A 23,637-nucleotide genomic window follows, 5' to 3' on the forward strand; every position below is an offset into this window, starting at 1 on the left:
GGCGGCAGGGCGGCTGCTTCCGTGGAACCACACTGCCATCTGCTGGCCACTGAACCCCACTGCAGCTCTCAGGCATGCCTAGGATCCAGGCCTGCAGCAGGCCCCTTAACCAGCTGGCCTTGGAACCAGGGACGCCGGCTCCACTTCCAGCCCGCTGCAGGGTCCCAATTATAGAAAGGAGAAGAGGGAAAAACAACCGCCATCCTCCTACTCTGTTGCTTAGAAAACATGAAAGATAAATGTCCAAACCGGAGCCCAAGCCGCCCAAGGGGCAGCAACCAGTCCCCATAAAAGGGTGCTGTTTCCTCACATACACACCCTTATCTTCCGCGACCAGACAAAATAAATGAAAAAAAGCTTTTGTAGAAAAATCTTTAATTGTGGCTGGACAGTTGTAAACTCATTAAGGGCCGAATTCCAGACAGTTTGCAGACCCGTCCTTTATTACACACCCTTAATGCCCATTCTTTGAAGTTTTTTCAGTCTGCAGCAACAGAGGACGTCCCAACATGGACCAATTAAGGTCCCTCTCTCCCTCCTTCTTCGGTTCTCTCTCTCTCTCTCCCTCTCTCTCTCTCTCTCTCTCTCTCTCTCTCTCTCTCTCTCTCTCTCTCTCTCTCTCTCCTTTTGACCAGCAGAACTATTTCCCCTTTTAATAATTATAACAACATATTCAGCTTTCCAGAGGGCAACTTATCAAAAAGGTGGGGGTGGAGAGAGAAAGGGTTCGATGCAGAGTTCCGCAGCCCCTTGCACCTCTGTAGGGCCTCCCTGCCCGAACCGCGGCGGTGGCGGTTCCCTAAGTTTTCTCCTCTCCCCCTGAAGCTCTTTACACCCCATAAACGCTAACAGCCGTCATTTTCTTTTATGGCACTCCATGGTTCTGCGTTTTCCTTACAGATTCTTCTGCCAAGATTTGCCATTCCGAGTATTCGCTCTTCTGGGACCCCCTAGAAGGCAAGTCCTGGAGTGATTCTTCGGTGTCTCTGCTGCCCATACCCTGCCCGAGAACAGCAGCTGGCGTGGGGGGTGGGGGGTTAGGTGCAAGGGAGGAGGAAGAAGGCTTTTCTCTGAGACCTAACATGTCAGCTCAGGCAGGAACTACACTGTGGAGCCCCCAGCTAACCTTCTCTCTTTAGAGCCCCTCCATGTCCTGAAATAGGACGATCCCCTTCCCCTCTCACAAAAAAATTTCGTTTTTTGCCCCAAGAAAAGTCCTTTCATCCTTTTTTGGCCTTTCTTACTTTTAATTTCTTTCTTTCTTTTTTTTCTCCCCAGGCAACTAGTTAAATTTTATTTTTTTATTGAAATATTTCTCTCTCCAAAAGAGCCCTATGCTTTGGGAAAGAGACTTTCTCTTTCGAGTTAAAAACTAAAAGAGAAACGGAGAAGACATGCAGAAAGAGAGATAAAAAAGAAAGAGAAAGAAAGAAGAGAGAAAAGGAGAAAGAAAGATTCCTAAGTCTTGGGAGAGTGCCACTTTGGGGAGAAGAAAGAGAAGGCTTAGGGTGGGGGAACTCTCCCCATTTTTCAGGGACTGGTGGCAAATGAATCAAGGAGAAAAATCTCGCAGTGTCCCGGCTTGCCGGGTCGTTTCCATCACCCGGATTAGGCGCAAACAGGGTGTGCAGAGCTAGTTACATTTAGCGTCCTTGGTCCCCGGTCCAGTCCTTTCCACATCTGGATGTACTTTTTGCTTTCTTTTGCTCCTTAACCCGGCTCGTTTGTCACCCACCTCACCCAAGCACTTTCCTTTGGGTCTCTCTCCCCTGGACCAAGTCTAAGGGTTCACCGGGCCAGGCTGGGAACAATCCCAGAGCCTAGGCTAATTTCCCAGAGCCTAGACTAATGGGAGCTTTCTGCTCTCCCAAGCTGCAGCCAGTTCCCTGGTAAACCTTCCTCTCTCCCATCCCCTCCCAGACAAGGGGCCGGCGTCTAGAACTCAGTCTGGGAACAAGTATCTCGTTCTAGGGAAGGAAGGAAAAAACTAAGGACCAAGAGAGAAAACTGCAGCTACCAGCCTGGTTCCTCCAGCCTTGTCAGATGGAGGAGAGAGTAAAAGGAGGCCCAGGTCTGGGCTCAGTCCCTACCCTTTTCGCAGTCCCTTGGGTTCCCTGCCCCAGCCGCCCTCCTGGACCCGATCGGGAAGGAAACAACCCGGCAATGACAGCTTGAAGAAGGACGTTGAAAACAGTGGACCCACAGAATAGAAAAGAATCAATATATTTTTATTTGGCAAAAAGTTAAATATCATCTCAACACGACAATTTGGTCAGTAGGCCATGAGGTAACTCTTGCAAAATATACAGTGTATTTATTGTTCTGCCTCAACAGAAGTCCCGAAATTTCAAGTGATACAAATCTACGATAGCCCAATGGCAGGTTTCATAGCGCATAATTTATTATCAATAAAATTAACTCCATTACAATAAGCATTCGTCCCCCCTCATTAAAATTAAACGTAAACTATAGGTAGTCAGTTACCTTCTTCACTGAACAAATAACTCCGAAATCTGAAAACGGCTTCACTGGTGCAAAAACAAGATTCAAGCTCGTCTGAGTATTTACTTATTTTCTTTAATATATAGATTATATACAACTGACAAGATAGCACTAGAGATCAACTGTACAGACTAAAATGTCCCGATTGGAAAGACGTTGGGGAGAGGCTATGGAGTCCACGTATCTCTTCCAGCCCAACAAAGCTTCTGTTTGGTTTTTTTGTTTTATTTTTTGTATTTTAATTTTTTCCTTGACTGGGATGATATTATTTTATATACTCTCTATTTATATTACAATCAAAGGTTAACTGACTAGTTATACAGAAGAAAGACTTATTTATTACACTACAGAGCTAGACCCTTTGCCACATTTCTCCTCAACAACCTGAGTTCGAATGAGATTCCTAGCATCCACAATGACAACCGGTAGGGCCGGCACCCGAGCACAAAAGTGGATTCACGAACAATGATTAACCACAAACAAACACATGTTCAAGTATTACTGCAGCCCTCTCCGCTGCGCACAGAGCAAATCAAAGAACTACACACGTTACACTCTACAGTCTGTCCAGAGAGTTGTGCATTAGGAAAAAGGTAGTTTTTTTTTCCATAAGTAAGGAACAGGTAGATTTCTTATTTTCTTTTCTTTTAATACAAGCCAACACACACAGCCATACAGCACTAATGCCCCCTTGTTTTGTCCTAGGATAGAAAATGAAAAAGCTTACAGTACCTCCACCACAGGCTGGGCAGGGCCCCCGTGCTACCGTGACAAGGTACACCATTATGAATGATACGGATTGGGGAAGAAGGGAAGAAGGGAAAGGGGAGGGAACGAGGCCTGGCTACAGTCTTATTGTTTGGGGAACATGGAGGTTAGGGGGGTGGAGGGAAGAAGGAATGGAGCAAGGGCAATCTTCCCCCAGTCTTCCTATCAACCTGGGTCACGTCATTCGTCCTTTGCTCGATCTTTGTTAATTTTCTTCATTTTCATCCTCCTATTCTGAAACCATATTTTGACTTGTCTTTCAGTGAGGTTGAGGAGTCTTGCCACCTCGTATCTGCGGTCCCGGGTGAGATACATATTGAACAAAAATTCTTTCTCCAGTTCTAGCGTTTGGTGCTTGGTGTAGGGACAGCGCTTTTTCCGGGTGGATCTCGCGTGTAGCCAGTTCGCAGCTGGGTTGTCTGGAAAGGGGGTGGAGGGGAATGGGAGAAGATAAGATAGCATTAGAGATGATCTTTCCCCTGGCGATTATAATAAGAATCAGCAACAGCAGCAGCAGTGCCCACCCAGCCTCATCCAATTTAGGGGAGCCTTTGGGAAAAATCCAAGAAGATTGAAGGTTAGGACGTTCCTTTCTTATTTTTCAAGACTCTGTGTGTGTGTGTGTGTGTGTGTGTGTGTGTGTGTGTGTGTGTGTGTCTTGGGGTCAGACACAATGGAATCAAAATACAGATGAACACATGGAGGGTCACATACAATTTACACGCAACCAAGCCAAGCCCTCAGCCTCCGCCTACTCTCTCCCTGGCCTTTTTAGATTGATTACAGAATATAACTTTAAAATACACCTCCCTTCTCTCTATCCCAGAGGAAGCCACACTGAACTGTACTGGCATAGAAACACAAATCTCTCTCTCTCTCTCTCTCTCTCTCTCTCTCTCTCTCTCTCTCTCTCTCTCTCTCTTTCTCTCTCTCTCTCTCTCTCTCTCTCCCTCTCCCCCCCACCCCCGTCCCTCCCTCTCTTCATTTTGACCTTCCTGTGTGCTTTCCCTGGAAGACTGCACCACACAAGACCGTGTCTCTCCAGCTGGCTGAATTAAGCCCGGATTGTTTATGAAGCTTATTTGCATGGCATGATCTTTGAGGCTGCCGCCGCTGGAGATTCAGTGTGCTGCGTTCTAGAGAGTTAACACAGCAGTCAGATGAAGGAAATGAGTTTAGGTCGAGCACGTTCTTTTCTCTTCCCCGACCCAGGATCCCCCCACCTCAGATTGTTATTGCTCCTGCTGCTACTGAAGTTGTGACTAGTGGCCATACATGTCTCACAAAAGAATATATTAGCATCCCATGCTTTCGAAGAACCGGCCCAAAGTAACTTTGTCGCAGAGTCCAAGAGGCACACCAGAAAGCCCTAAGCAGGGGTTGGGGTGGAGAGAGTGTCCTGGTTTCATTTGTGTGCCCCCCCCCCAGTCCCATACTCCACTCTACCTATCTCCTCTCTTTGCCTCCCCCCTCCCCACGCCCGTCAGCACCACCCCCCTCCAGCTCAGTTCTGGATTTGGGGAAGGGGGCGGAGAGGAAAGGGAGTGTTTCATCCGTTCAATTTACACTAGCAAGTTCTGACTTCTGCCTCCTAGTGGGGGTGGGGATGAGGGGATGTTAGGACAGGTAGAAACGGAGAGAGAGGCACACAGAGACAGAGAGAACGAGAGAGACAGAGAGGGATAGAGAAAGAGAAGAGGGGATGGGAGAGGAGAAAGGAGAGCAGGGGAGAAGACAGGACAGGAGAGGAGAGAAAAGGCAAAGAAGGGATAGAGGGATGTAGGAAAAAGAGAGGAAGAAGAGAGATGTCCTTCCCAAGCAGGAGCAGCTCTCAGTCCTGGCAAGCTGGCAGGTCCGACAGGAGGCGGGCAGCGAGGGGGTGGCCGAAGTGACAGCGGCGGTGCAGGGCTAGAAGGGTGTCCGCTCTGACACTTACTCGGATCAATGGGTGGTTTGTCCCCGCCGGCCTCACAGTCTCCATTGTTTTCCGGGAACGCACCTTCGCTGGGCTGCTTATCCCTATCAGCTGGAGGAGAACCACAAGTATAGTCAGACAGAGACAAAGTGTGAGTGTCAAACGTGGTACAGTCACCCCTTCTGGCCGAGAGCGGTTCAGGTTTAATGCCGTAATGCCTGCTGGAAGGTAAACCCGGGAAGGACAGAGAGCCTGGCATGGGCTCCAGCCAGGAACGCATGTACCTGCCGTCAGGGGCCGCCGCTACCGGCGCCTGGTGGTGCACATAGGGGTGGTAGACGGCGGGCACATTGTTGGCGGTAGGCGGGTGCACCGGGTTCCAGGAAGTGCCGAAGACCGACGCCTTCGACTGGAAGCTGCAGGGGCTGAAGTCCGGGTGCTCCCCCAGCGCCGGCTGCCTGGCGGGCTGCGCCAGAGCGCCGGGGCCATAGCGGGACGGCACCAGCTCTTCGCTCTCGTGGAGCAGGAACGAGTCCACGTAGTAATTGCTCAGGGTCCCCGAAGTCGACATGGCCACGCGACGCCGCCGACGCCGCCGCCCCGACGCCGGACCTGCGGAAATTATGAAACTGCAGATTTCATGTAACAACTTGGTCCTACGGAGAAGTACAGTCACCTAATAAGTTGAAGGCTGCCTGTCACGCCATTGGCTGGCCGCGTCACGTGCCGGGCCAGCAGAACAATAAAGTATAAATCACTCCGCAGGCTATTAATGGGCCAGTGTTTTCCAGTCATAATTTTTATAGCAAAGCCATATGTTTTTATGCAAAGGGATATTTGAGTTCTACGATAAAGTTTGTTTTAATTGTGGCCAACGGAGATTAAAAGATCAGGTTGGGTCTGACTACCCCTTTTTTAAGCGGACTATTTTATATCACAATTAATCACGCCATCAGTGAGGCAGAGCTCCCTGCGAAAACCTGGGGAGCCGAGACCTCCACATAAAATTATACAATAATTGAAGCCATAAAAAAGCAAAATCGCATTCTCGCTGTACTGTATTTAAATATATATTTATGATATTTCATAAGGAGTTATTGTTGCGAGAGCCACGGGGCTGGTAGGAAGTCAGTAAGGAAAGGCATATTCATTTGCCTCGCCGTGTCTCCCCGTAGTAAAAATTTACGAGTGCTCGGAAAGGTTAAATTATACTATTGTGTTTGGTTTGGGAGCTCACTGTAAATAACCGCGCTGCGCCGGGGCCGGAGCCTCCGGCCGAAAGTCAAAGGCGCCGCGGAGCAGCCGTCCGCCCCGACTGCTCCACGCCCGACCCCGACGCCCAGCGCGCCCTGGCCCCGGGACTGATCCCTGGGCCCCGCGTGCCTCGATCCGCAGAAAAGCTGGAGTTTTCTTGGGGCGTCCCGGCCGCCTTCCGGCATATCCCTCGCTTTCCCCGAGACTGTAGGCTGGGGCTGCTTAGGACACCTAGGCTTCAGACACTCCTTCTCCCACCCTGCCCCCCTCAGGACGCGCCCCAGCAAAGGAGGCTCGACTCCGGAAAGCCTCTCCTGCCGCCGCATTCGGGTGACTACAGATTTCTTCTCCCGGCCTTAGCCTTTATCTCTGTCATACAAGTCAACCTTCACTGGCAGGGACCCACTCGCGGGCGAGCACACAACACACGAACACGCACATAAACATATGCCACAGCCTGCTTCTCTCTGACCCTGTGGAGACAAGCTCACTGGCTTTAAGTTGGGGGAAAACAGCTTTCGTGGGGACCAGCGACTACGTCCAGCGGGCACCCGGGCAGAAACCAAAAGCTTCAGCAGAGCTGTTGGGAGAGGGTAGCTCTGAGGCCGAGTCTTGGGTTCTCGGCCCAACGCTGAGCCCCGTGTCCGGCCCCCAAACTGGTCCCACGGCCAGGCAAAGGACTCTGTCCCGAGCTGGGACTCCTCTGGCAAGCTTTCTGCAGGGGCCGAGCGCCCGGGAAGAGGCTTGCCCGCAGTTCAGGTCTGGGAAGGAGAAAGAGTTTACCAAAGGCGAGGGAGTCTTGAAAAATACAGCCCCAGCAACAGAAAAGGCCCATCAACCTTCCCTTCCTTCCTCTCTCCTTCCTCCCTCTCTCCTTCCTCTGCCCATTGCCATGTGAAAGCAGGGGAATTCTCTGTGTGGGAATGAGGGGAACTTCGCCGCAGTCGGTCACAGGTCCTAGGTCCAGGGAAGAAATGTTTGTTTACTAATTTACTGGACGCCCCTAGTTCACTGGGTTCACACACCCGATACCCAAACTGAGCGGAGGGTTACAGTCTCCCAGTAAAACAAGTGAACCGTCCCTCAGCTCAAGTCCAGTGTTAGGAATTAACGTAAAGGTCCAGCATTGAGGAGGGGGAGAATGGGACTTTTGACTTGAATCCACTTTTCCTTTGCTTTACTTGGGAAGGGCCTTTTTATTTCCCCACCCCCCCACCCCCAACAGTGCCATGGGGGCAGGGGGGGGGGGGAAGCAGGCCGCCTCCCTGTTAATTTGAAAAACCCAGTCCTAAGTAGAAAGCCTCGAGGACTTGCAACTGGGTAGTAATTAAATTCACGTGTGAATATTGTGCATGCAAAAATATGTTTCTCATTAGCTTTACATCTCTGTTGGCTCTTTCCTTCCTTTCCTCTCTCCCCCTCCTTTTTTTCCTCCCTTTTCCTCCTGTTCAAGTTTTCTCAATAGCTACAACAGAAATCTCAGAAAGATCCTATTCTTTCTCCCAATTCCACGGCTGATACGGCGTGATAAGAAGCTGTGAGGGTCTTATCTCTTTGAGGCAGTCAGAGAACCCGGCAAGACGCGGCAGCTCGAGAGAGGCCGGCCCATTGGCTTCCTAAAAAAAAATATGGAATGGACGTGAGTGAACTTAGGTACACAATGACCTCCAACTTAGCCCTCCTCCGTCCGCTTGCCTATGTCCAGTGTTTAGTCTTCTGGGAACCCTGATTTTATCCTCTTTCTTTTTTTTAATTGTCTCCTCATAAATGAAGGACGAACAACGGGTCTGTAATAGTCCTCTGGCATCGTTGTGAGGCTACTGGTTCTTCCTTGAGCACAATTTTGTTCGTTGTAAACACTTCAGATTTAGCTGAGAGCAATAGACTTCACTGTCTCCGAACCGAGGCAGTCTTAGTCGGTCCTGTCTCAGTTTCAACCTAGAGAAAACTTAATAATACAAAAATAATAAAAAACAACAACTAAGGAAACTGCCTAATTATTCCTAACCTGAGTCATAGCTGAATAGACACTCGGCGAATTGCAGCTTGAAAGAGGTTAAGAAGGAAAAATTCAAAACCATATTAGGAGAAGAGGTCAATGAGTTGGCCTAGGTTTTTATTTTGAATGTGAAAGCAACGGTTGGATTTTTGTTTGTTTCAGAGAAAAATAACCTAGCCGCCAGCCTAATAAGCTAGTGTAATTAAGAACCGCTCTCCTCCCTTCATATAATTCTTTTTTAAGGGTATTGCATAGCAAATGAATTGAATTGTAGACGCCGCCACCGCGCCAGGCTCTCTAACGACCCTCCATAGACCACGAGCATCAGAGGTTAATCCAACACTCAAAGTGGCCTTTAGAGTAAACTGAGAGGCGGCAGGTTGGAAAAGGACTACAATCTCGTTTTCCCTCATTAAAGGGAAAAAAAAAAAAAGAAGCCCCGCCAGGTTGGCCCAAGAGGCTGGGAGGGAGAGTGACTATTTTGGCCAGATTTCGGCACCGCGTGGGACGCAAGGGCCTTTTTATTGTTGTTACAAGCCTCAGCTCACAGAGGAAGTGACCCCTGCCTCCGAATAGACTCCACCTGGGGACAGGCACTCAACTCTGACTTGCCTTCTCTGGAGTTTTGTGGTCCCCTCCACTCCCGCCCTGGATCATTTTAAACTTCCTGAATCTGGGAATTGGCCTTTCCGAAGTTCTCCATTCTCTTTCCATGTTCCTGACTCCTAAATAAAATTCATTGGGCAAAGACATGCATTTAAGGTAACAGATGTATAAATATTTATTTCAAAGACCTGGCACTGCATTCCCCCAGCAGATAGCATTTTCTGCACATACACAGCCTCTTCTAATTTAGCTAGAAGAAGAATCGTGGCAAAACTCTGCCCTAAAGCCAGCCGCACAAGCTTTCTCCCGGCTTGACTTCTGCCAGGTTTTTTCGGAGACTTCTCCCAGAAGAGCTTCCTTGTCCTTGCCAACTCAGTCAGCCTCAGCCCCTGGCACAGAGCGAGGGGTCGGCGTGGCCCCCGTATCCACAAGCTCAGCCTGAAGAACCCCTCTGGTCCCTCCTGTCTTCCCGCCAGTCCTCATTTCTCCCGGGTTCCCGGGTTCCTAGTTCTTGTTTGGTGTCCATGTAACAAAGCCTGCGTGTGGGGCTCCCTGTGACAGACCCAGCGAGGTCGCTGTTGTTCAGTCCGCCTCAAAGGAATGCAGGCGCCTGGCCGCTGCCTAATCGTGATCGTAACCGAGGCCTTGCGAACACTTGCAAGCCAAAATGGAGTATCTGCCTCGATTTTCTCCTCTCCTTAGGACCCCATTCCTTCCCGAGTAAGGCAGTGGAGACCTCAGTTTCCCTAGACTTTTCCCCAAACCTAACCGCAGCACCTGAGCAGGAGGACTAAAATGAATCCTCAGTTAGCCCACAAACCAGGCCTGCGGCCCAAAGACTAAAAAGAAAGGGGAAAATATAGGGAAGGAAGAATAAAAAAAATAGGAGAGAGAGAGAGAGAGAGAGAGAGAGAGAGAGAGAGAGAGAGAGAGAGAGAGAGAGAGAGAGAGAGACAGAGAGAGAGAGAGAGAGAGAGAGAGAGAGAGAGAGAGAGAGAGAGAGAGAGAGAGAGAGAGAGATCCCGACTTCTTCCACCTTGGCCCTTCCTCGATAAGTCTAATCCAGAGATTTTAGGGAGGGTGGGAGAGACAAGGGGTCTCATTCAGATTTCTAAGCTTTCTCTAATTCTCTCCCTGGAACAGGAGACGTTGGGCTTTTTACGCGCAAAGCAAGAGCAGCTGAAACGCGGGTCCAAGCACCCTGTGCCCCCATTCCCCAGCAAACCGCACCTGACCTTGAATGGCCCCTAGCCGACAAATTCCTACCACGCCCCTGCCGCTACCGAGCGAACTAACCTGATCATACCTGCCCCCAGATTGGGGGGGAGGGGGGAGGAGCAAGGTATGGGAAGCTATAGGAAGAAGAGGGAGGAGGAGGACTGGGTCTTGGTCCTCGAACGCCCCAGATCCGGGAAGGGCGGGTTGCGGCGAGTTACTGTGTTCCGGAAGGCAGTAGTGGCATTTGGACGTGACGCCTAGTTAGAGGTCCGTCCACTGGCCCTGTCTTCGGCCCCCTGCCCACCGGCTCTCTATACCTGGTGACGAATTCAACTGAAGTAATGAAGGCAGTATCGTGCTGTCGAGAGAAAGGTGGAGCCCCAACAACAGGAAACTACCTAAATCACAGACCAGTTCTGCTGCTCCCCCAAGGCCCGGCTCCTTATGTAGGGATCCCGCTATAGAGAGAGAAACAAAATCAGGTCAAACCCCAGACCAAGGCGCCGCTGCTCCAACCTGCCCCGGGCCGCTGCCACCGCCACCGCCACAGCCACCGCCACCGCTACAGTCTTATGACTGCTTAAAATGGGGAAAGGAAAGGAAAAGACAGAGAGAAGGGAGGGCAAGAGGGATAGAGGGACAGGGAGGGAGGAGGGAAAGGAAGGAGAGGGAGAAAGAGGGCGAGAACGAGCAAGAGAGAAGGGAGAAAATTGCGTGTGTGTGTGAGAGAGAGAGAGAGAGAGAGAGAGAGAGAGAGAGAGAGAGAGAGAGAGAGAGAGAGAGAGAGAGAGAGAGAGAGAAGGAGGGGGGAAGAGAGAGAAAGAGATCCGGTGTGTGCGTTTGTTTTTCCCAAACCTTCAAGTAGGGTGAATCGTGGAGAAAAGGGGAGGTCGTTAATGGGCCTGCCATAAAGCCCTAAAGGACTGAGCTGAGCATCGGGTTCAAAGTCTGTCCTGGAGGAGAGTTGTCCCAGAGGCTTGGACTAGCCAAGCCTGCTGGGGCTGCCCCTCACTTCCTTCTCCCCCTCCTCTTCCTCTTCTCTTCAAACACTCCCCCAGAGCCCTCTCGTAGCTGCCCCACCCCCCCAGATCCCACCTTAATCTGGCAGGGCAAAAACCTTCTTGCCTCGCCAGGCAAGAGCAACAAGGTAGACAGACGGCCTGGGGTGGGGGTGGGGGGGGGGGAGGGGGGGAGGAGGGCAACCACAGTTGAGAGGAACTTGTGAGGAGCGAGCAGTTGGTCTTGGGCCACCACTGTCTCTAGCCATCCGCCATCTCCCTTGTAGGGGCTCACCTTCCCAGCAGCTCCCGGGACATCCGAGTTTTGTGGGTGGCACCTACGGCCTGCTTCCTGCCTAGGAAGAGACCTCGATTCATTGAGACTGGGTGTCGGCCGCAAAACAAAACCAAACCAAAAAAATCGATCTCTGATCCATTCTCTACCCTCCAGAAATACTCTGTGGCTTCCTCTGTCTATGCAGCTCCTCACTCGACTGAAACCACTCGCTTGTCCAAGTCAGCAACAATCCAGATATACTAGCAAGTCATAAAAAAAGGAACAAAAGCCCACAAACCTTAGAGCTGCATTGCTCTACGGCGGAGACAAATTACGACTGTCTAGGTAATATTTAAATGGATGCCTCGAGTAATTGCAGGGAGCCCAGGCACTATTCCTGTTGTAAAAGTTGGGGACGAGATAAAGTGGGTGGTGAAGATAAACAGTCACAAAAGAGGGAAAATTAAAAGGCTTCATTCCACGGCTTTTATTCTTCTATATAAGAACATAAACATTGTCTTTTTTTTTCCACGCACAGCAGCATTACAATATTAATTTATTCTGATTTAAGGTAAGAAGTAAATAGAGCTAGGACTAACATTTATAATAACGATAGAATGCATTTGCTTAAAACAGTATTGGCAATTCTTTAATAATAGACATTTATACAGATTTGTACTTACACTTCTTTTTGTTTCTGCACCTACAGGTTTGACCCTTTTATGCATGTAACTTCACAGTATAAAGGAAATCCGAACAATGTCTCCCTTTCTCTCTTCTACCTCCTCTGCTAGAGTCCTCTGAAGGGTCCCATGAATTTCAGTGAACAAAATAAAAGCGAAATTTACTCCCTCATCCTCGTAAGGCAGGGAGAATTGTGTGTGCTTGTCACGTGCTACCAGCGGTAACATTACTTAGAGACAAAAATCCACTAATTCCACATAATATAATAAGAAAAACTACATTAGGTCACTATCTACAACAGGGAAGATAGCAGGAGTCAGAGGTAAGTGTGAACATTTAATGCCGGAGCAGCACAAGACCTTGGATGGAGCCAAGAGAGGTCTCCCTTTCCTGCTCGACTTTTAAAGCTGTGATACTTTACAAACAGAAGAAAACCCACACTTTCTCTCCTTCTTTCTCCCTCTCTCCATCTTTCCCTCCTCTCCCCCTCAAGACAACGTCGCCTCCTTGTTTTCACCCTGCATGTTCGAGGTGGTGAAGGCCTTCGCTTCGAAAGGAAAGAAACTAGGAACCGCAAGGCAAAGAAAGTCTCTCTCTCTCTCCAACACACACACAACACCCACCCGAACTCTGACCTGAACGCGGCCGAAATGGAAGGCCTCGACTACTCACCAGTCACCTCCCCATAGACACCTTAGCGCTTACAATGAGTACACTCTTGTGGCCAGGGTCGCCTGGATTCGGAGCCTGGCTAGACACGCGCGGCCCTCTGAGAGATGACACTTGGCTCGTGGAAGGAGTGGGGACCGAGCGAGACGAGCAAGCTCAGCCCAAGATGTCGGCTTGACGCGTCTGCCAGGTCTATTTGTTTGTTTGTTTGTTTGTTTTGGAGGCATGGCTCCCCCTCCCCATTCACTCACAGAAAACAAGACAAACAAACCAAACAATCCCCACCCAATCCCGCCTGGCGAAGGCAAAGCTGCTATGGATAGATGGAGGATGGAGAAAGGGGTGGGGGAAAAAGAAACTCGTGACTCCGGGTGATACAGGTGCGAATCTCTAGCGCCTAGAAAGAAGGGTTACTGGCTCTTTTCACCGTCAAAACGTGGTGGCCTTTTGGAGGTTCATCAAGAAAAGTTAAAGTTGGCTGTGAGCTCCCGGATTCTGTTCTCTCGGTTCATTTTCTTCAGTTTCATCCGTCGGTTCTGAAACCAGATCTTAACCTGTCTGTCTGTGAGATGGACGCTACGGCTGATCTCTAGGCGCCGCTCTCGAGTTAGGTACATGTTGAAAAGAAATTCCTTCTCCAGCTCCAAAGTCTGGTGCTTGGTGTAGGGGCATCGTTTCTTCCGGCCGCTCTTCGCAGTGAGCCAGTTAGCTGCGTTCTCACCTTTGGCGTTGCCTGGGGTCGAAGAAGAGAAAGCAGGGAAGGGAAAGAAGGGGAAGGGAAAGCAAAGGAGGGGACAAGAGAGAAGGAAGACAAGTTACGGCGAGGCCCTCGTTAGAGCACACAGCATATCGAGGACTCTGGCTGGCAGGAGGCGCCGGCTCCGACTCCCGCTCCCGGGGAGCCCTCGGGCTGGTTTGGCCCAGGATGTCGTTCAAAGGCCTTTCCCCCACGTTGTCCCTAATGGACCCCAGACTGTGGAAAGGGAGGGGGGAGGCTGAAAACTAAAGAGAGAAAGGGGTTCAAATCTCCCCTTTGGTCATGCCGAGGAGGGGGGCGACTTCATTCAAAGACATTTTCTAAAGGCCTCCTGGTTCTCTCTTCCCCCTTAAGAACACCCCGCAACCCCCAAATTGCGTTTTAATTGGTTTTCCAAACACCTGTTTTCACACAAAGAGAACTAGCGGGGAGGGCGCAGAGGAGAGCTTGAAAGCGAATGCTGGGCACCGGGAGAAGGGCGGCCGTATATCTTGAACTTAACGCCTTTCTTTGCCTTTCCTTCCCCTTCGCAGACAAGCATTTCCTCTGCCCCCCTGAGCTTGGGGGCAGGGAGTCCCATTATTGCCCCAGGGTCAGCAGAGGAAAGGCTTGGGGGAGGGGACCTTGGCTGCTGCCCCAACCGGTCTCTACTGGACTGAGGGTGGGCGTGGGGATGGTGGGAGACGGTTGAATTTGTGCCAAAAGGAAAGAGGAAAAACAATCGATTGGGTGTCATCCCCAACTCCCAGCCAAGAATATAGGAACTTGGGGAATTCCAAGGTAAAAAAAAAAAAAGAGGTGGGGGGAAGCCCTACTGTGCTGTGACTCCAAGATCTAGGTCTGGGGTAGGCTGGACTGTGCTGGGGGCTCCAGAGAAGATTCCCTACAACTGCTCCTGGAAAGGAGGCTCTCACAACGACTGTGACTTTGCAAAAGACATTTGGGATCGTAAACTACAGCTTCGCCCGTTAATAGGGCTTATTTATTGGCGCCGGCGGCTGATTATTTTGGAAGCTTTACAAACAGCCTTGTTATCTGCGAACCACCTTCTTCTCGCTGGCGGGGCTGGGAGGGTGGGTTGGGGCAGTTGGACTAGGGCTTCTGACAAGGAGTAAGAGGATAATAGTAAGGATGAGGTGGTGGAGAGGGGTTGCTCCCTGGCCTCCTGGACCTGATCGCCTCCAATCTAGCCAGCCTGGAGAACGAGCCTGGGGTGAGAGGGCAGAGGCAGGGTGTCGGCACCACTCTAAGTCGGACATTAATTTTTACTGCGTCCCCACGCCCAAATATTAAAAAAAAAAAACACTAAACCAAGTTCACAAGGTCAGCTGGAGTAGAGTTGTGTGCCAGACCGAGCCTGCGGGCTGCTGGGTTCCCTCTTCTCTCCTCTGGGTTCCCTTCCAGCTCTCTGTTATTTAGGGGGCTCTCTACCTCTGACTTTCTGTCCCCCTCCTCTTTTCCTTCCCCTCCCTCCCTTCCTTTCTGTTCCCTTGTTTGATTCCCTCTCTCCTCATTGTCCCTTCGTCGTTCTGTAGCTGACTTTCTCTCTCGTTCCCGCTCCCTCTCGCCAGGTCCGTGGCTTAAGCACACTTACCTATGGAGTCTTTCTCGGGAGAGGGCTTGCTGCTCTCCGAGGGAGCGGGGGACAGTTCCTCGGCGGCGGAGGACGACGCCTGTGTCTCTTCCTCCGCAGCCTGGGATCCACAGGCTAAGGCCGTGGGCGGAGGCGACTCAAGGGAGCTCTCCTTTCTGCCTGTCTCAGCCGAGACTGAAGCGAGCACTGGAGGCGAGTCGAAGCGAACTTGGGGCTGCTGGGGGAATGGGGAGGCGCCCAGCTGCGCTCCCGATGCTGCTGCTGCTGCTGCGGCCGCTGCGGCCGCCGCTGCCGCCGCATTATAGCTCTTGGAGCTGCCGGTGCCATAGGCTTGAGACAGGCGGAAATAGCCCGGGACCGGCACGCCACCGCCCCCGCCCCCGCCGCCGCCGCTGCTGCTGAGAGCGCAGACCTCAGGAGGGCCCCGCGGGGGAAAGGAGGCTAGCTCTGGGGCCGTTGAACTTTTGGGGCATTTGTCGGAATCATAGAGACAATACGAGTTTTCCTCTTTGATGTTCTGAGCGAAAGAGCAGGAGGTCGCTTGTTGCTGTGGTTGCTGTTGCGGCTGCTGCTGGTGGTGTGGATGATTCTGGGGCTGTTGCTGGTTCTGGGACTGTTGCTGCTGGTTCTGCTGGGGCTGCGGCTGCTGGGACTGCGGCTGGTGATTCGGGGGCGGCGGACCTTCCGGCTGCTCCATCCGGCACGACCTGGGGCCGTCTAGCCAGACCTCCATGCCTGACACGTAAGGGTGAGACGAGGGCACCATGCCCCCCGGCGATCCGCCTCCCTCATTGCGTTTGCTCAGGACCGGAAAGAGCCCGCAGCTTTGCAGACCGTAAGACAACTCGGACGCTTGTGGCAGGTAGTGAGGGTAATAGCCGCCGCCGCCGCCACCTCCACCTCCTTCCCCTCTGCCCGAGCTGATCAGCGAATCCACCAAAAAAGAGTTCGCGGCCGGACTCTCGGAGCATGACATTGCTGTGGGATAATTTGGCGAAGGGAGCAGATAGCCCTTTCTGGCTGACATTTCTTGTACAAAACATGCTGAATAGGGTTAGAGATCCCCCCGCACCTCGGCGAGCTCCCGCAGCCAATGAAGAGCCAGGGTTTCCCAGCGACCCCTCCCAGTTTGGTTTCGTAGGCGCTGTGCTGGTCTCAGGTCGACCTCTGAATTGAGAATTTATATAAATATGTAATGTATATTGATGGCCCCGGAGCACACGCCCCAACACCTAGGGCTGGGGCTCAGGACTCTGGGGGCGCGATCTCGACCAGGATTTTGAACTAGCCACCGGATCCCTCCTTTCTCAAGTCATGCACCCCATTTTCATGGCTGGAGCGGGGAAACTAAAGCTCATCTACGTAGCGCTCCTGGGCTCTGATATCAGATAGTAAACAAGTGGGGTGTTTATGACGCCTCCGACCTAGCGCTATCCAGGAGCCCGAGTCTGCCCTTGGCTTGTCCCAAAAGCCTCTCTGCGGATAACTCATGGATGTGAGCTGACTTAAATAAAACTACGTACATATGTCTCTTCCTCTCCCTCCCTTTTTCAAATTTTGATTTGGGGTGGGGGTGACGGGCAGGTCAGTGACGTCCCAGTTATCTTCTAGCCCTGCTATTTTATTTCTCTCTCTTTATCCAGCTTAGGGGGCAAAAGAAATCTTGGCTGGGATTTGGCGTTAAATTCTTGAGGAATTAGTTGTCCCTAGAGCATAAGGCAAGCCTGGGACCCAAGTGTCAGTTCGGGTCCAAGGCAGGCTCTCAGCTTCCGCTGAGAACACTGGCAGCTCGGGCGGGGCTCCACAGAGGAGTGAGGCGAGGCGCCTCGGACCAAGGCAACGAGCCGGAGAACTAACGAAGGAAGGGAACGAAAGAGAAAGGAACCCGGAGGCCCAGCCGCCCAGAGAACGAGTACACCTCTCCTTCATCCTGGGCTATCTGACAGGCTCCCTGCTCCGGTAGCCCTCTTCCCTTCGTTTGGGTTTCTCTTGTTAAGTGAGGAAGGCTCTGCGACTATCTTCCTCCTCCTGGATCCAACCACAGAGTCTAGGTTTACGCCGCACTAGGTCTCTTTCCTAACCTTAGCGGCTACTCAGCTTTCGTCTTGGCTGTGTTTGTTTCAATCTGTTGGCTATTGTTGTTACTATTATTTTTCCAGAATCTATTTAGAACAATGTATTGCAAAGAATGTCTATGATCCCTATCCCTTCTAGTTCTGACATTCTGGCATCGGCGTCTTTTAAAATGTCTACCTCGAAATCCCACAGAAGGCAGCACTGAATACCTGGGCCTGGGCCCGAGAGCCTGGAAGGAAAGGCCAGGGCCCAGCGTCTGCCTGGCTTTGGCACTGGACAGGCAGACCAGCGGCTTTTCTGTTTACCCCCTTTCCAGGTTTCGAGCAGAGTGGGCAGAGGGAGGCTAGGCAGCCTGGCCCAGTGCTACAGTGCTCACGAAGGTAGCATGGAGTGATTCTCTTTCTCAACGAATCTAAGAATTCTCAGGTCATTGGGAAGCCTCCTAGAGCCCAGACTCCTACATAGAAAATCAATTTTCCCCAATAAAACCAAACTCAAATTTTACTCCTTTCTTCCCCCCCCCCCCCAAAGTTCCTATCCACAGGCTGCTCATTCCCCACCAGCGTAGAGCTGCAGTGGAGCAAAGAGGGTATAAGGATATGGGGTAGGAACGAAAGAGAAGAGGGGATCGAGAGGAGGGAGGAAGCACTGCTGCCCAGGCTCTGAAGGCTGTCCTCTTCCCCTGCTTTTAGCCTTGGCTTTCACACAATCCCGAAGGATCTGACAAGAATCAGGGTCACTGCTAGCCCCCCTCTTCCTGCTTCTCTGTTCCCCCTTTCCTTCAACCCTTTTCCATCTCCCCCCTCCCCCCAGGACTCCCTCCCCTCCAAAACGCATCGATCTGTCAGCCGTTTGGATATTTTAACGTGGATTTCACTTGAGGAAATTCCTTCCCAGGTTGTGACAAGCTCCAGCACAAGTTATTGGGGACTGGGCTGGTCAGGCAGCGGGGCAGCCGGGATGATTTTCTATAGCAGGGGCAGTCCCTCAGCTTCCTCCCTCTCCCTCCTCATCTTGGAGGGTCCTCTTTTGCCAACTATAAACGCCAGGGCATGGGAAAGGTTGTCACAACTTTCCCCAGTCCCATAAAAGGTTTATGGAAAGGCGACGTTCTCCGAGTGTGATCAAATGGACCCCAGGAAGTGACTGTCTTTCTAACAGAGATCTAGGCCCAAGCATCCGGCATGGGTTCTGTGCCTTCACTGGCCTCCCTGCTTCTTGTTCTCACTCTTTCCTGAGTCTCCCTTTCTTTCCCACCACCCCTAACTTTTTGCTCAGTGTTCCCAGAAAATCCCCCCTTCCTGCCCTTACCTCCTGACGGCTCAACATCCCCCCCATCCCATTTGCTGGCTGACCTACAAGACTCCTCATGCGCCAGAGAGCTCTCAGTGCAATGAAACTCGAGCTCTCGGCCCACGCTCCAGATCCTTTCTCAGCCCACAGCAGGTATAAAACTGGACTCCCTGGGTCAGATCGCTCCGGGCTCTGCTCGCCCGACAGCAGCCAAAGGAAGGCCTGAGCCCCGGCCTCACTCAGGCCTCTTTGCCGACATACAGCGCGTCTCTAGGAAAGAGGCCCTCAGAGAGGCCAAGGCCAGAGGCGAGAGGGGTCCCCATCAGCCGCAGCTCCTGGGTTGACCAGAGGAGAAGTGGGATAGGGATTTGGCTGCCCGGCCAGGCCCCATGCTTCTCCCTTCCTGTGTACTCGAGGAGTGCAGAAACCTAAGGTCTGGCCCAGTCCCAGACAGCGGCGCACCCCCTGTACCCCCCTCCTCCCCCTTCCTTCCCGTTTGCCAATCTCCGAGTTTCAGCGGCTACACTTCATCTGCCAGGTGGTGGATGCTGCAACCGGACCCAGGAAAGGGTTCAAGGAGAACAAAAAAGAGGAGGGCAGGGAGAAAGAAGGTAATGAAAAACGCCTGGCAGGCCGGGCCTCTCCGCCTGGGGCAGGGACTGGGGCAGGGGCTGAGGAAGGAGCTGAGGCTCGGCCTGGACCACTGAGGGTCAGTTTCCTTGGAGTCTGTAGAGGAAGATCAAGAACCCGCCGCCGCCGCCTCCACCAGTTAGTTTTCCTGCGGCTTTCCTCGATAGCTCACAAGGCCAAGGCAAACGGCAGCCTGGCTCATCCTTGACGGATGAGGTAAATCTATCACACAGGTTTCTTGCGGGATTTAGGGGCTGCCCCTACCCGCACTCCCGGAACCTGGTGAGTCGACTCCTGGTCCAGGTGCTACCTACCAAAACTCCTTGCTCTCGCCAGATCCTACTGATTGCTGACTGCTGCTTGGGCCAGCCTCCTCAGAGCCACGCTAGGCCCTGGGGAAATGAAGGGGAAAATAAAAAAGACCCCCAGGGTCAAAGAAGTGGATATGTGGGGTCTGTGCGCACCCCACTCGCCTCCAGGGGCAAATAACCCTGGGTCCTCACCGTTAGGGAGACCAACCTATCCAGCGAGACTGAAGTGGGCAAAGAGCGGGCAGCTACGAGGGCAGCAGACCTCCCTCCTCACCCTTGCAGTGCGAGGCTGTTAAATGCATCAACTGAAGGCGCTGAGGTTCCCCTCAGCTCGCTAATCTTTGGGTAAACCTAAATTCACTAACTCTCAGAGAAAATCCGCCTTTTTTTTTTTTAATGCTGAGTAGTAAATGCTGAGAATCTGTTTTGGTTTGGTTTTTTTTTGTTTTTTGTTTTTTTTGAGTGTAACTTTTCCTGCTTTGGGGCAAAGTGCCTTCTCAAAAGAAAAAAAAAGGGGGGGGGAAACCTCCATTCTATTCCCCCCCCCCTCCCCAACATTGAAGTAAAGGACTTTGAGATCTCTACCTAAAACGCAGGCGGCGGAGGCAACAACTTGGGACTCTTAGCCAGAATCCAGAGAAAATCCCTAAGGCCCCCCACTGTCCTTAGCGAACTCCCCCGCAAAAAACAAAATGGCATGAGGTCCCCTGTTTCAGAGTTCTTGGTCTGTCACTTGTCAGGACCCTGTGGAAGAGTCAAATGGGTTTTTGGTCTGGATCGGTGCCAAAGTAGGCGGCTCCCCGCCTCTCCCTCCGCGCTGCAGCCTAGTGCCAACCGAGGAGACGAGTGACAGACTCGCTAATTTTTATCTTTCCTAGAATACTTTCATGCTGGGTAAAGCGGGGACCCGATCGCGAGGGCAAGGAATTCCCTGCAAATGAACAAACGACACAATGTAACAGTGACTCCAACAAGGTAGACGCCTTTAGATCTTTCCCATGGCCTTGTGTATATTTGCATTGAAATAAATGTATTGGATATATCGCATTGCAACACATATGTTGGATACATTTTTTCTTTTCTCTCCAATACAACGGAGTACCGCATTATTTATAGCAGAATGAAATCAGAGGTCCAGTGCAGTCCCATATGCTAGGTATAATAAGTGAGCATGTTATATTCCCTACAGAATGTATCTACGTTTATTATGTGCTTTAGAAGCATAGATTTTTCCAGTTAAAAGGACCATACATACCGTTCATGCACACAGAACCATACAGCCATATATATTGAGGAACCAATGCATTAGGGCATGTTTTGGATTACAAAACCCACATTCCGCAGCTGCAGCAGAAGCTCAAGTTAAACACCAATTTCCCTCCCCTTTCTCCTTCCGCCCCCCCCCCCCCCATAACTATGGAGAAGGCTGCAGACCTAGACTCTATCCCAAGACCAAACTGGCTTCCACATGGTAATATGGTGCTGTTATCTTCATCAATAAAATATTCCCATATCCAAACACCTTTTCCCGACTTGTTTTAATGGACAACTTGAGCAGAAACCTCCATTTGGAGCTATGGCCCCCGTCACCTCGTTTCACTCCCTTCCTCCCTTACTTTTGCTAGTTCAAGATGCCTTGAACTCAAACAGATGCTTCCTCTGGATGCCTCAACCCCAGCACTGTGCCTTCCCCAGACCCAAACCCTGATTCTCCTAAAAGGTCCCGAATGACCCTCATTGCTCTCGGTGTCCCTGACGATATTAGAGAGGCCTGGCTCTCTCCTGGGAGCTTTGAGTCACCCTGGACATTTTCTACCGCTAGAAAAACATCCTTTTGACCTTACTTTGAATTTTCCTTCCGAAATGGACCCTTGCATAGGATAAGAAATAATAAACTGTTACTGCAAGAAGCAAGCTTGTTTTGTTTTGTTTTTTAAATTAAGCTCCTAGGCTAATCCCCTTGGTAAACAATTTGTACGTTAAAGGACGCTGGGGTGGACGACGAGACGCCCCGATTTTTTTCTAGCAGTATTGAAAAATGGGATGCAAAGGCCTGCCAAAAATAAACACTATTTCCACGATAGTCCTGGGTCTCCTAATTCACGAATTCTGGAATTCGGTCAATATCTTTGCCGAAATCGCTGCACATATTTTAGAGGCATTTTTCGTCAGCGATGACGTCTTTTTCGCGTTCATCTCCAATAACCTTAACATTTTCTCTGTAGCTACTCTGAACCAAGCTGATAGAGGAGCCCTTTGCTTTCAAGGATCTCTATCCAAATTTTGCTTTCTTCAGAGATCAACCTCTCTAGTCATCACTAGCTTTCCAGTGGCCTTTTCACAGAATCCAGAGATCGCCTGTCTTCTCTCCTGCCCTCTCTAAATGGCCCTTCACTCACCCCGAAGGGGTAGGCCCAAGCTCGAAATATGAAAGATCCCAGGAGCCCAGGAACCTAGTGAACCAGACTCAGAGTAAGGAAGTCTCCCAAGGTCTCAGCCTAATTCGGTAGCACGGGAGAGTGAAAGAATCTCCGATATCGGAAATAGAGAATGGAGGGCGAAAGTGAGCTAGGTTAATTCTTTCGCTCGTTATTGCACGCTCCGGAAACTGGGCCAATTTTAGGAAAACAGAGAATAGGAATGAAACAAACAAAAAAAAGAGAAAAATATATAAATATTGAGAGAGACAGCCGAGAGTGAAAAGGGACGGAAAGTGAGAGGGAATGAGAGAGAGGATAACGCGGCCCAGAAAAAAAATATAAATGAATTATGTCTATTTAAATCTAGTTTTACAAAAACCCTGATGTAGAGATTACATTATCAGAGTTTATGAACAATGTAAGCTTTTGAAAATTCTTATTTACCAATAGTCTTTCCGATTCTGCCAGTGCAGAAATCTGAATCTGCTAGCTCCCCAGCGGCCTTCCCTCTCTCGAACAAAGGTTGCCCACCAGGCCAGCCTGCGAGTTAGGGAGCAGCACAGAGTGGGGGGACTACTCCTGCAGAGTACACTGCAAAGCGTTCCAGCGAGGGATTTGGCCCGATTGGGCCCGAGTTGAAGGCTGCAACCCGCAAAACTTTAAGAGGGAAACCTCGTCGGACCAAACATTACTCCCTACACAACAGCAATCCTAAGAAAATGACCTTAGTCCCGAAACACTTGCCCGCTTCTCCAGGAAGCTTGACTGAGGTTATGATAGTACAAAAAAAGATAGACAATTGCCTCTAAGGAGAAAAAGGCTAAACCCTGAGTTGAATGTCCAACTTTTAGAATGGGTCAGAGCTCCATCTCTTTTCAGCCCCGGGAACCTTGAACCAAAAGCTCGGAGCTCGCGAGGGATGGCCTCCAAGCCTGACCAAACCCTCACTCAGAGCCGTTTTCCATCGGACACCACCTGAGACTCCAACCTTCAAACTTGTGGGCACTTACCTTGAGGGGGTTTCTAAGGCACTGCCCATCTCTTCGGTTGGTTCGCCCTTCCCGTCCTCCCGCGTGTGGGGGGATGTATTTAAATGCGAGTAACAATCTATCTTGAGGACCCCCTTTTGCGACTGGGAACAGGGGAAAGTGAGATAATTTAAACGTGCTTCTCCTAGGATCTGAAAGGAACAAAGGCCAAGCCAGCTTTTTGCAGGGCTGCGAGGCTCCCACGGCGACGGCTTTGACATTGATCGGAAGCGCGCCACCTCGTGGCCGTCATGCGCCTAGGCCTGAACGCGAGTCCCCTGTTTTCAAAGACGACTCCCTCTCGTAAAGAGATGCTGGAGAATGAGCCCAGACCGCTGCTATTCAGATCTAATTTTTACATCTAAGAAATTGCTTCAAAACCTCGGCTGGGTTTATAGCAGAGCATTCCAAATATGCAAATCGGCCAGTCACGGACGGGTTTATGACCACATTGTCACAGCAACCAAGAGGATGTGATTTTTATTGGGCCAGGAAATCAAATCCTCCGACCAGGGAGTAGTTCCAGGCCTCGACTCTCTCCAACAACTTGCAGCGAATTTCAGTTAATTTTTAACTAGCAAGAAAAGGAAGTCCCTGCTTTCAACCCGGGGGGCGCGGAGATTCCTCTATCCTCTTCC

General features: G+C 51.0%; 2 protein-coding genes across 3 annotated transcripts; both read right to left on the reverse strand.

The window, feature by feature from the left end:
- Positions 1-2,207: 2,207 nt before the first annotated feature.
- On the reverse strand, positions 2,208-23,630 carry HOXA9 (homeobox A9). Of its 2 annotated transcripts, XM_072650999.1 has the most exons (4): positions 22,982-23,630; positions 5,207-5,797; positions 4,262-4,406; positions 2,208-3,689 (listed from the first exon to the last, which is right to left on the reverse strand). In XM_072650999.1, exons 2-4 carry the CDS (start codon positions 5,754-5,756, stop codon positions 3,530-3,532), a joined length of 855 nt encoding a protein of 284 aa, XP_072507100.1. In that variant the 5' UTR covers positions 5,757-5,797; positions 22,982-23,630; the 3' UTR covers positions 2,208-3,529. The 2 variants fall into 2 exon arrangements, with proteins under 2 accessions (XP_072507100.1, XP_072507103.1); XM_072651002.1 differs by lacking the exons at positions 4,262-4,406; positions 22,982-23,630 and having other exon boundaries at positions 5,207-11,301.
- On the reverse strand, positions 12,010-18,060 carry HOXA10 (homeobox A10). Its single transcript, XM_072650995.1, has 2 exons — positions 15,242-18,060; positions 12,010-13,623 (listed from the first exon to the last, which is right to left on the reverse strand). Exons 1-2 carry the CDS (start codon positions 16,266-16,268, stop codon positions 13,349-13,351), a joined length of 1,302 nt encoding a protein of 433 aa, XP_072507096.1. The 5' UTR covers positions 16,269-18,060; the 3' UTR covers positions 12,010-13,348.
- Positions 23,631-23,637: the final 7 nt, after the last annotated feature.

Source organism: Notamacropus eugenii, chromosome 3 (genome assembly GCF_028372415.1).
Source record: "Notamacropus eugenii isolate mMacEug1 chromosome 3, mMacEug1.pri_v2, whole genome shotgun sequence".
In the NCBI taxonomy this organism is placed as follows: Eukaryota; Metazoa; Chordata; class Mammalia; order Diprotodontia; family Macropodidae; genus Notamacropus; species Notamacropus eugenii.

Excerpts from the sequence above, each read along its gene's own strand:
- HOXA9 (XM_072650999.1), bottom strand. The coding sequence starts at position 5,756 with ATGTCGACTTCGGGGACCCTGAGCAATTACTACGTGGACTCGTTCCTG. Across the intron at positions 4,407-5,206 it reads CAAACCACCCATTGATCCGA|AACGCAGCACACTGAATCTC; the intron begins GTAAGTGTCAGA and ends TTAACTCTCTAG. Across the intron at positions 3,690-4,261 it reads CAGGGAAAGCACACAGGAAG|ACAACCCAGCTGCGAACTGG; the intron begins GTCAAAATGAAG and ends CCCCCTTTCCAG.
- HOXA10 (XM_072650995.1), bottom strand. The coding sequence starts at position 16,268 with ATGTCAGCCAGAAAGGGCTATCTGCTCCCTTCGCCAAATTATCCCACA. Across the intron at positions 13,624-15,241 it reads TCCCGAGAAAGACTCCATAG|GCAACGCCAAAGGTGAGAAC; the intron begins GTAAGTGTGCTT and ends CTTCGACCCCAG.